General features: G+C 39.2%; 3 protein-coding genes and 1 long non-coding RNA gene across 4 annotated transcripts; 2 read left to right on the forward strand and 2 right to left on the reverse strand.

Moving 5' to 3' along the window:
• Positions 1–9: 9 nt before the first annotated feature.
• Positions 10–2,269, reverse strand: LOC131334252 (uncharacterized). Its single transcript, XM_058369186.1, has 4 exons — positions 2,065–2,269; positions 1,414–1,466; positions 639–746; positions 10–524 (listed from the first exon to the last, which is right to left on the reverse strand). The coding sequence occupies exons 1-4, from the start codon at positions 2,252–2,254 to the stop codon at positions 303–305; spliced, it is 573 nt and encodes a 190-aa protein (XP_058225169.1). The 5' UTR covers positions 2,255–2,269; the 3' UTR covers positions 10–302.
• A 929-nt stretch (positions 2,270–3,198) lies between these two features.
• LOC131334255 (uncharacterized) lies at positions 3,199–7,873 on the forward strand. Its single transcript, XR_009202095.1, has 3 exons — positions 3,199–3,897; positions 6,069–6,164; positions 7,329–7,873. It is a non-coding gene; the product is annotated as an uncharacterized LOC131334255 (long non-coding RNA).
• LOC131334254 (uncharacterized) lies at positions 4,345–6,062 on the reverse strand. The gene has a single exon (XM_058369189.1). The coding sequence runs from the start codon at positions 5,854–5,856 to the stop codon at positions 4,522–4,524; it is 1,335 nt and encodes a 444-aa protein (XP_058225172.1). The 5' UTR covers positions 5,857–6,062; the 3' UTR covers positions 4,345–4,521.
• A 316-nt stretch (positions 7,874–8,189) lies between the features above and the next one.
• Positions 8,190–8,681, forward strand: LOC131332574 (agamous-like MADS-box protein AGL80). The gene has a single exon (XM_058366877.1). It carries the CDS (start codon positions 8,190–8,192, stop codon positions 8,679–8,681), a length of 492 nt encoding a protein of 163 aa, XP_058222860.1.
• The last annotated feature ends 1,904 nt before the right edge of the window (positions 8,682–10,585 follow it).

Here is a 10,585-nt window from a genome sequence, read left to right on the forward strand (position 1 = left end):
ACCTCAATCTGCACCCAAAATAAATTCATTATCATGGGTATCAATTTCCTTTCCATGGTACCTCACGGCACCAAGTAGTAATGTAGGAGTAATATCGGAATATGAAGAAAGATCGAGGATGATCCTTGCAACACTGCCAAAGCACAACAAATGCTGCCATATATAGAGGCTTATTACTCTATTCGGCTATCTTTCCTTCCTATCTGTAAACGACTGCTACACTTCTATCCCAATAAGTGTAATATAATTCAGTACACTTAGTAGAGAAAACAATTGAAAACCAAACTAAAGAGTGCAACAAACTAATCAGAAATGTTGCCTTTTGCTTCTGCATTATCATCTCCATTAGATGCTGTAAAAGTACGCCTTTCATCAGATGTCGCAGTGATAACTGGCAGCCAAACATCGGCGGTGCTACTCAAGAGGGACTTCACTTGTGGATCTGCAGCCATGGCCGAGGAAATCATCTCATCCACATCATCCAGCTTTGCTGATAACTTATCCAACTCATTTGCTATCTCCAGCTATAGAGAAAAGAATTAGATTCCCTTGAACAATATGTAAAGATGTGTTACCCCCAAACAGAAAGGCCAGAGGGAAAACCTAAAGAGCTAACAGTGAGTAAACCTTAAGTCTACCTCATCAAGATTCTGTGTAGGGTTTGAAGGAACTTTTGTAACTTCTAGCCCAAGGGCTTCAATCTTGGCTCGCAATTCAACTTCTTCTTGATTGGTCAATGCTTCCACCTGCACATGTTTATTGTTAACATGGTTGTCGGAAAGAACATCAGAAACACTGAAAAGTAGGACCAAACGGCAATGGAAAGAAGTAACAGAAGAGATGTCAGACCAGGATAAGCTACGTTAGGAGTTTCCAAACTTTTGATTATGCGGTCTAACCACTCCAGCCAGTTTTTTCTTCTTTCGGTAATAAGAATGAGAGGGGTATTTGTATTCGGACAATGGGGGTAAGTATAAACTGTTTGAGCAACAAGACAAACACTAATCTTTTCATGGCACCTCAAATTCTTTAAGGGCCTTCACACATGAAACATAATGCAAGTCAATCCTTGCAGTCATAAACGAAAACTCATCAAGCACACATAGCCGCAACATTCAACTCCTCAAACATAAGCCAACTACAGGAGGAACTCATATATCTACACTGTCTAATTATCGTCCAATAATGTGATATTCCGAAAAGGGGGAAAAAGACGGGGGTTGCTCTAATGAGTACGAGTCATTGAGTTTTGTGGGTGGATTGGGTATAGACCTATTCTCCATTTCACTTAACAAGACGACTAGAAGAGTGTTCAATGACTTGACTAACAATCTCACCCATGATAGCTCAAACTTTTAACAATGTAAAAAGCCTGTAAAGTCGAAAACTTTATCCAAACTAACTAATGCTCACAAATATTGTCCAAGTTACATGTTCCTTTTTCCTCCTCATCGAAATCCTGCAACCTGAGGAAACATGTAACAATAATTCAATGCCGCTTAATGTTTGAAGTAGTTACTGTAAAAAAGAGCAAACCAAACGAACTAGGGTCCAAACTGGTGAAGGACCAACACACGACGAATTCCCCAAATTACCCTAAAATCTCAAGTAATTATGCATAACTGCCATAACAGCTTGCCATAAGCCTTCAGAGTAAACAATCATAGGGTCTAACATATAATTAAACCAATAAGCAAAAGGGAAAAAAAGTTATAATTTTCCACCATTTTACATCCCATGCATGTCTAAGTTTGCAGAATGATTAGCTTATGCGCCTAACATCCTTCAATCCATCAGGTTTTCAATTGCAACAACTTAGGGGAAATCAAGAATCGGAATTTACCCCTAAAAAGTAAATTACCAACGCAATGATCGACAAAAGGAAAAACCCAGATCAAATCAAAATACCCAGATCCTATATATCCCATCAAACATTCACAATCCATCAGAACTTGTTCCTTCCACGTACTATTGCCACTTCTAAAATTCTACACCCCCTAATAAAAAACAGTGCATACACATCTTACCTACATGTTATAATACACGTATGTATATGTTGATTACCTGCTGGAGGAGACTGGAGAGGAGGCCAAAGAGCTGGGCATCTGGTGTCGGTGGTGGTGGTGGCACTGCTTCTCCTTGTTCGGCCATTCGATCGGTGGGATTGCTTTGCGTTTTCGTTGGTGGCTTTCGGTATGACTGTGAATCTAAGCAAATCACTCGTTGACGGGTGGGACGTCGGTTTGGGTTTCATGGGAAACCATCCGCTGTGGTATCGAGTATCATAAGCTCCTGTCTTGTTGGCTACTTTTTTCTTTTAACTGTTACTCCAATAAGGCTAGTATATTTTATTACATAAAATGTTATTTTCATTCTCAATGCATCTTTGAAAATTGCAATGGCAAAGAGGAAATAAAAAGAATTTGTTGTTCAATATTTAAAATGTTGTTGATTGGTCTTCAAAGATTTTGGCCATGTATTGCAGCAAATATTAGTTTATTTAGCCATCTGACTAGTCTGGCGAAGATGGGTGGGTTTACGAGACTTGACAAATTATTGTAGTATCTAAAATGAGTGTTCGGAAACTCTTTCCGTCTACAATTACCAATTGAGGGATTGTTGACCATCCCTAATTCCCAACAGGGCATGGACAAGTTACGAAGATCGTCTCTTGACAATGATCAAGAATTTAATAAGCGTCTAAGCCTAAACACAAAATAGAAAAAAGAATAAGAACTTGGCTTCTCGGCAATTGGGGTAACCCAATTGCAGCATGCATTATATGATTCGGGGGGAGTAATTCATGTTAGGAGCACGGAATAGGAAATCTGGGAACTGGGAAGGATGGGCACGTAACGGTACTGCTTAATAATTTTCAGTTGGGAAGGGTGGGAGGGTTGAGGTGTGAGTGATTGGATCCATAATTTATTTATTTATTTTGGTGACCCCCGCCCCCCGTGTTGCTTCCTTGCATCTCCTTGTAATTGCAGATTTTGAGGGTGAGTTCGGGGCACATGCCACATGGTATAATGAGTTGAAATTTGATTTTAACTAAAAGATAGTCTTTCTTTTATAACTTAAATATTCGGGCTAATTTATGCATCGCTGATTAATTAGTGACAAATCAGATACAATGTCTTCGATTAAAGATATTGACTTTAAATTTTAACAGAGAAATCCACTCGAACTAATTAAATATGAATTCGGTATGATATCTTGAATTCCAACATTAACATTGTAAACCGCATGTTAAAGCCCAAATCCATATGCAAATCCCATGCATGGGATGGAAGCACGAATTTTCCTATTTTCTTCAATTCTAACATTAACATTGTGAACCGTTCCTATGTTGATTTCTTGAAAATTCATGAACTTTCAGACAAAACGAACAAAGCAAGCTGTAGATGTCATCTAACAAACAGGCCCTTTATATTCGAGTGATTTGACTAGAAAAAGAAGAGAAGAAACCATCGATTCTCATTAAATCACTCACTGGAATACTCATTTCGATTAGAAATGGGGATAAAACTATATAAAAGTCCAAACTTTTTTATTCGTTCTTCCCCTTTCTTACTACAAAAAAACGTCACCATTAAGTGAGAAAAAAAGCTTCTTTTCTTTTCCCTGCCAATAGTTCATTAATTGTTCATTTTTTAAAAACATAATCAGAACTCTATGCAACGCTAATATCCCTGCCAATAGTTCATTAATTTCCTGTTTTTTCGGGCCCCAGATAGTGACCCCGTGAGAAGAGAAAGATAAGAAACCCGTCCATTTACCTAGTAAAGGGTTCATAGGTTCAATTTCTTGTTTCAATCAAGACTCTGAAAAATCTGGTGCAGCTTGTGTCTTCCACAGATTGCTGTTGTTCTTGTCGTGGCACAAGTTTCTTTTCAGGTAATGCACTGACCCTTGTAATACTTTGTACGCCTTCTGGGTGTTTGATGATTTGCCTCTTAAATTTCTTTGCACGTATTTTGCTCCTATTAACCCTTGAGTTTTTGTTATTGACACTGGGTGGGTAGTTTTTCCCGACTAGTGGTATCAGAGCCACTGATTGTTCGGCCTGTGGTTGACTTGTGTGAACTGAAATAGGTGTTGGTATTAAATCCGGTCATATGGATTGGTTGATTTGCAAACCAAAAATGATGGATATCCTTGCTTGTACGGATATGACTCATGGTCTTTAGTGTCTTTAGCGTCATCTTTAGTGAATTTTCGTATTTTCCACTTTGGTCTATATTTTTATGATTTTCCCGAATTTTCTCGTCGAGATGAACGATGTGATGTAAAAATTTGACCTGGATGTAGTAAACATCAAGAGAAAATAACTAAAAAAGACAGTGCAAAAAAGATGGTAAAAAGTTAGCCCAAAAGGCAACCCGATGGAAACAAACTTTTAATACTGGAGGGCATACCAGTACAACATTCAAATAACAATAAGAAAAGGACAAAGTTAGAAAACAAACAAGTGGAACATCCAAATCCAACTGATAATGATAGATCCCAAGCTCTCCCTGGTCAGTGTCTGAAACCGTTGATTGATGATGCTATCATCTGAGCTGATAACCTGTTCATTTGGATTTGCTGTTGAAGACGTGAGAGTTCTTGTTGAGCTGCAACAAATTTTTCAAGTTCAACTACTGCTTTTGGGCGTTCCTTTCCCCATACACAGTTCACATGAGTTCCGTAGGCACACTCTAAACAACAGTAAATCCAAGAATCTGAGGGAATGTTGTAATGACAGACATCGCACTCAAAGATCACACCCTTACCGTTGTATGGATTCAAGTAGAACAAAGTGAGAGGGTGTTCATGATCAACACGATCCACTATTTCATTCAAGCCAGCACATTTAACATGGAGATCATAGTCGCATGTGGAGCAACGGTATACTGAGTCATTTCCACTTTCACCACATCCATTGCAAATGTACTCACCATCGGCACTGGGGTACCCAGACAGAAGATTAAGGGCATGTTTGGCATGGGACTTGTGGTGAATCTGTGTATGAGCCCTAGTAGGCTCTTGTTTAGCTGCAATAAAATTTTCAAGTTCCACGTCTACTTTCGGGCGTTCCTCACCCCATACACAGTTCACATGAGTTCCATAGTCACAATCTAAACAGCAGTAAACCCAAGAATTCTCTGGGACATTATAATGACAGACATCGCACTCAAATGCCACGCCCTTATCCTTGTACGGGTTAGAGTAGTACAGAGTGAGGGGGTGTTCGTGATCGACACGATCCACAATTTTATTCAACCAAGCACATTTAATGTGAAGATCATAGTCACATGTGGAGCAACGGTATACTGAGGCATCGCCATTTTCACCACATCCATTGCAAATGAATGTACCATTGGCACCAGGGGCCCTCGGCAGAAGATTAAGGGCGTGTTCGGCATGGGACTTGTGTTGAATCTGCGTAGGAGCCGCAGTGGGCTCTGTCTCTGGCTCTGTTGAAGTAGTACCAGTCATTTGGAATTCCAAATAGGGCACTGCATCAACAGGAGTATTTTCAGAAATAGAAGCACAGTGGACATGGAGGTCAAAGTCACAGGTGGAACAAGTAAAAGAAAAGCCAGATCCAAGTTCACTGCAGGAATCGCAGGTGAAGTAGCCCGTGGGGTAAGTGGGGTAAGGGACAAGGGTTAGATGGTGAAGTGGGTGGGATGGGTGGTTGATGGAGCGAGTGGCGTGAAAACATTTTTCATGAAGGAAGAATTTGCATTGCATGCATGCATAGACCGCGCCTGACGCGGCTAAGTTGCAACCGGAGCAATCGATTGTTTCCCCTTCTGGCATTTGGCGGATGGTTAGGTTGTGGCGATGGCTGAAATGCTTGGACTCCATCTCTCTCTCTCTCTCTCTCTTTGATGTGTTTGTGCGGGGGGTGGGGCACTGTGGCCATATATGCTTATATAATTGGCTAACTGATAGAAAACAATTTAGTAATGCAGCTAAGTTCTGGCCTAGTTGTATTCCAAGCCTTCTTGGGATCTACCCATTCCTGCAAACAATTAAGTTCGTTGACTTTTGCATCTTTTGGTTTTCCCTGTCTTCAGGTCAACGTTTTTCTCAAGGGAACTTCCACTCCAAGTATCCCTCCATGTGGGATGCATGTGCCTTCTATTCTCCCAAAATCCAAATTGGATCCTACGGTATATTTTCTGCTTTTTGCTCAACATCATATTCATGCGTAATGACTTTTCTTGCAATGCTTCTCAACTGAGGTGGGAAGGACACTGTTATGAGGAAATGGTTCAATTCCTTTTAGTTTACTGATATAATCTACAGTATATATTATAGCTTTCTTGATCGGATCATGGCACTTTAAGCTTGTAAGGTGAAGCACATGGTCTGTGGTGCATAGAAAACATACTATATAATATCACCTTGCTATCAGTCTGAAACTGCATATGTTGTTGTGTCATTATTAGCCATCCTATGGTCTATTACTTTTTTGCTCACAAGTCACAATAAGAGTTCAGCTTTATTTTTTAGCAGCTTTGGGCTAAAATGTAAGTGGGGACCCGAACATCTTTTTAGGTGGGTCAAAGTGGCAATGGATTCTTCTAAGGGAGAACTATAACTCTATGCAAAGACTTAACAAAAAACCATTTTGAGATGAATGGGAATTTGTCTCATAAAGTGTATGCTAGGCAACCATCTTGAGATGAATGGGGGGTTGATAGGAGTGCAATTTTGTTCACCCTCCTTAAAAGAGAGTAAATATTACACTCCCTCTTATTTGTTAAAATGGTGTAGGTCTCATCCGTATAATATACTTTTTGATAAGCATAATATCACTTTGTGATAAGATTCACACTATTTCAACCAATAGGAAGGAGGGTAATGTTCACCCTCCCTCTTAAGTGGAGGGTGAACAAAACTCAACTCGGGTTAAATAGGGTTGCTAACAATAATGCCGAATTAAAGTTTGATTATTATGCAATTATGTAAAGCATGCAATTAGCTAAGATAGATAAAACTAGAGCCGGCAGAGAAGAAGCCCAGTTTGGAAGAAGAAGCCCTCTCTTTGCGCTTGTCGCCACCTCATGTGCTAGGCCATTAGCTTCCCTCCCAATCCATGCAAACTCCAACCCGATATCCAACACCAGAGCCAGAGAGAGAGAGAGCATTAAAATGTATTTCCTGTTTAAGTGGCAACTATTGCCCCACATGCAACTATGTTTTCTGTTTTTATGCATTACAGAATCCATACAATTAATTAATTGTTCTAATATGGAGGACGAAGTCCAACTCCCACGTTGCATAATCATGTGTGATCTGTTCATCTGATACTGAATCTTCGTCATCTGCAGTTGAGTTTCCATCATCTCATCCAAAGGGTCTCAGTCCCATCAAAGTTTCATTTGTCTTATCAACGGGAACTCAACGTGTTATCGCGATATGTCTTGAGTCGAAACAAACTAAAAGAATGCTGAACCAAGAGAGTTTCATAAGGCAAAGGCTGACAAACGCCAAGGAGCAACAGATGAAACAAGAGTTGGAGAATGACCCGAGGAGATGACTCATTTAATACACCGGTGCTTGAACGGCGGAGGGTAAAGGGTTTTGAGTATTTGAGCATAGTTGATCTGAATGAAATGCGTCGCTTTTTGAACCAAAAGATAAGCAACATTGGAAAAAGGATTGGGTCTCTTAGTCGAAGGCATGCTATAGATGAATAAAATAGGGAAGCGAGAGCGCGGTCCAAAACACAGTTTTCGTTTATTAATGGCAGTAGTTCTCTGTTATGGTTATCATTTTCCAATCTTTGTACCACAGAGTTGATGTCGTAGGATTACAGTCATAATTTTGTGGCATTTACTTGATCCTCAATGCTACGATGCATCCCCCGTTACTATTTCACTTTAGCATGGATTGTATTTCACTTATCGCACACAAAAAAGAAAGTGAGTACCAATAGATAAGTAGATAACTGGTGTTAATGCCGAACACATTCAAAACAAATCAAATCCACTATTTTTGGTTCATACATAATGAGGAATAAATGACTGGATTTCGCAACGAATGTACCCTACCAAAATCAGAAGATGCAATAAATTTGTCCAGCTAATCCTCATAAATTGCAATACAAGTTGTATCTAGTTATCTCCCTATAAATAAAACCCTTGGGACAAGAACAATACCATCCAAACTCCCCAGACCATACCTCAAACATGCCAAGAAGCAAAGTGAAGCTTGCTTATATCTCAGACGATTCCGCGAGAAGAACCACATTCAGAAAACGGGAGAGTGGCTTAATCAAGAAGGCAGAGGAGATCACAACGTTGTGCGGAGTCGAAGCATGCGCCATCCTATACAGTCCTTATAGCCCCGAGCCGAACGTCTGGCCTTCTCCGCTGGACGCTCAGCGCGTGATCTCGAGGTTTCGGAACATGGCTCCACCGGAACAGAACAGAAAGATGGTGGACCAACAAAGTTTCACCCGTCAAAGGCTCGAGAAGACGACCGAGAAAGTGACGAAACTGGGGACGGAGAACCGGCATAACGAGATGACTCAGGTCATGTACCAGTGTTTGTCCGGTAGACTAGGGTTGGAGTGTTTAAGCATAGGTGATTTGTACTACTTGAGTGGGTTGGTTAGCCAAAACTTGAGGGTGATTGACCGGAGACTGGAGTTTTTCCAAAGGCGTGATCACAGTGGTTGATCAACATGGTTCTTCTTTATTGATTCTAGTAGTATCACACAGATGTAGTAGTAGTGGGTTCTCCCAACTTTTCTCTTTTCTTGTTTTGATGACAATTACTATTTGGTATACACATTAATGTTATTATCAAGGATTTTGTTTTTTATTCTAAATGAAACACATTTAACTTATTAGCGCGAGTCGATCTTCAGAAATTTAGGTTTTCAGGATTGATTCTTTTCTTTGTATGTGCTTCATTTCAATCTCCTTTGGAATCCTTAATTTCTTTACTTCTTGCGATCGAGCAGGCATGGAACACAGGATTGGCCGCCAAGTGTATTTTTTTTAATACAACGAATTGAAGTTCTTTTTCTCAACAAATTAAGAAAAATAAAAATGTTGGTTGGTTAGTTGTGTAGTAGAGGGAAGCACATAGGAGTAGGTCAATCAGAAGAATTCAGACATGTTTATTAGCCAAGGTTCTAACTAATCACCATGGTCCATCTATGAAGGGGGTTTTTTTTTTTAAATTTCTAAGTAGGGTTTTTGATGAATAATAGATTTTCTTGAAGTTTATTTGGCTTATGGTATCGATGAACAAATTTATTTCGTTAATTCTGCCCTCATCACACCACGTTTGTCCTTTTTATAATTGTCAACATTAAAAAGGGATATGTCGTTTGGGTTAATTGGGATTATGAAGGGACTCAACCTTTTCTAGTTTAGGCCTTTTGTGAGCCCTTAACTTGGATCCAATTCATTGATAAAAATCGTTATATTTTTAGAGCTTGTTGAGAACACTACCGTACCAAAAAAGTAAATCAATATAATTAAACAAAAGAAATAAAACACTACCATGTAAACAAAAAATCTCGATTGCATATTGATAAATATCTTTTGAACACATTTATCATTAGTAAAATAGGTTGGGTGCAAACTTATTAGGAACCCATTTATTAATGGATGAATGCGTCACGATCATATGTCGATTGATATTATGAATCTACTTAAGCTTTTGGCATGGTTAAACTCAACGAGCTCCCAAAAAAGGAGTGGTTTTAATCATCGGTGCGATCGGTAAAATGTATCAAATTCGAATTGAAAAGCATCAAATACAAAATATCCTCACTTTTCATTCCCAATTTTAGATACATCTTCATGTACTAATAAGGGATATAATAGTAAAAGCAGAGTCTTCGTATATTGATGGGATTAATAATGGAAGGAATTAAGGGTCTTAAAGTCAATGAAAGCATGTCAGATATCCGCTCCTTGTGGTTTAGACATATATTAAAGAAAGATTAATTCCAACTCCTAGTTGCATCAGTAAGATCTTATAAGGTAAATTTGGTGCCAAGAAAGAATCACTTTGGGTAGGGCTATCACATGGAAATATGAGCATGGTGGCCATGTTTGGTTGCCAATCAAACACAAGCATTCCGACTTCGTTTGGTTTGGGTTTTGGAATAATGAGTGACGATTGGAGAGAGATAGATAAAAAAAAAATGAGAGTAATAATTTGGGAGGAAATTTATTAAGGATATTGAGGACCATGCGCAAAGAGAAAGGGTTGGGTCTCTAAACCCGCCAAACGAAACACTGAAACACAGTCTCCATGTCTCAAGGATGTGGTAAGATATATATATCTGCTCCACGGGGGTATTTTCCACTGTTCCAGCCACCAGAATTGAAGTCTTGGGCTCTTACTTGTCTGGGATTGGAATTGACTAGAGACTATAGAGTTCAATTCATACCTTTAAAGGCAACCCTTTGTTTTGTGGGGTTTTGAGTATCAGAGAGAGAGAGAGAGATCAGTGAGGTTTTGTAGTGAGCAAAATGTCGTAGCCATCTCCAATTCAATACTCTATTTGAAAGTATCAAATACTCTATTTTATTCATAAAATGATTTTAGAGGAAATTACTAT

The sequence above is a fragment of the Rhododendron vialii genome, chromosome 7a (assembly GCF_030253575.1).
Source record: "Rhododendron vialii isolate Sample 1 chromosome 7a, ASM3025357v1".
Classification (NCBI taxonomy): domain Eukaryota; kingdom Viridiplantae; phylum Streptophyta; class Magnoliopsida; order Ericales; family Ericaceae; genus Rhododendron; species Rhododendron vialii.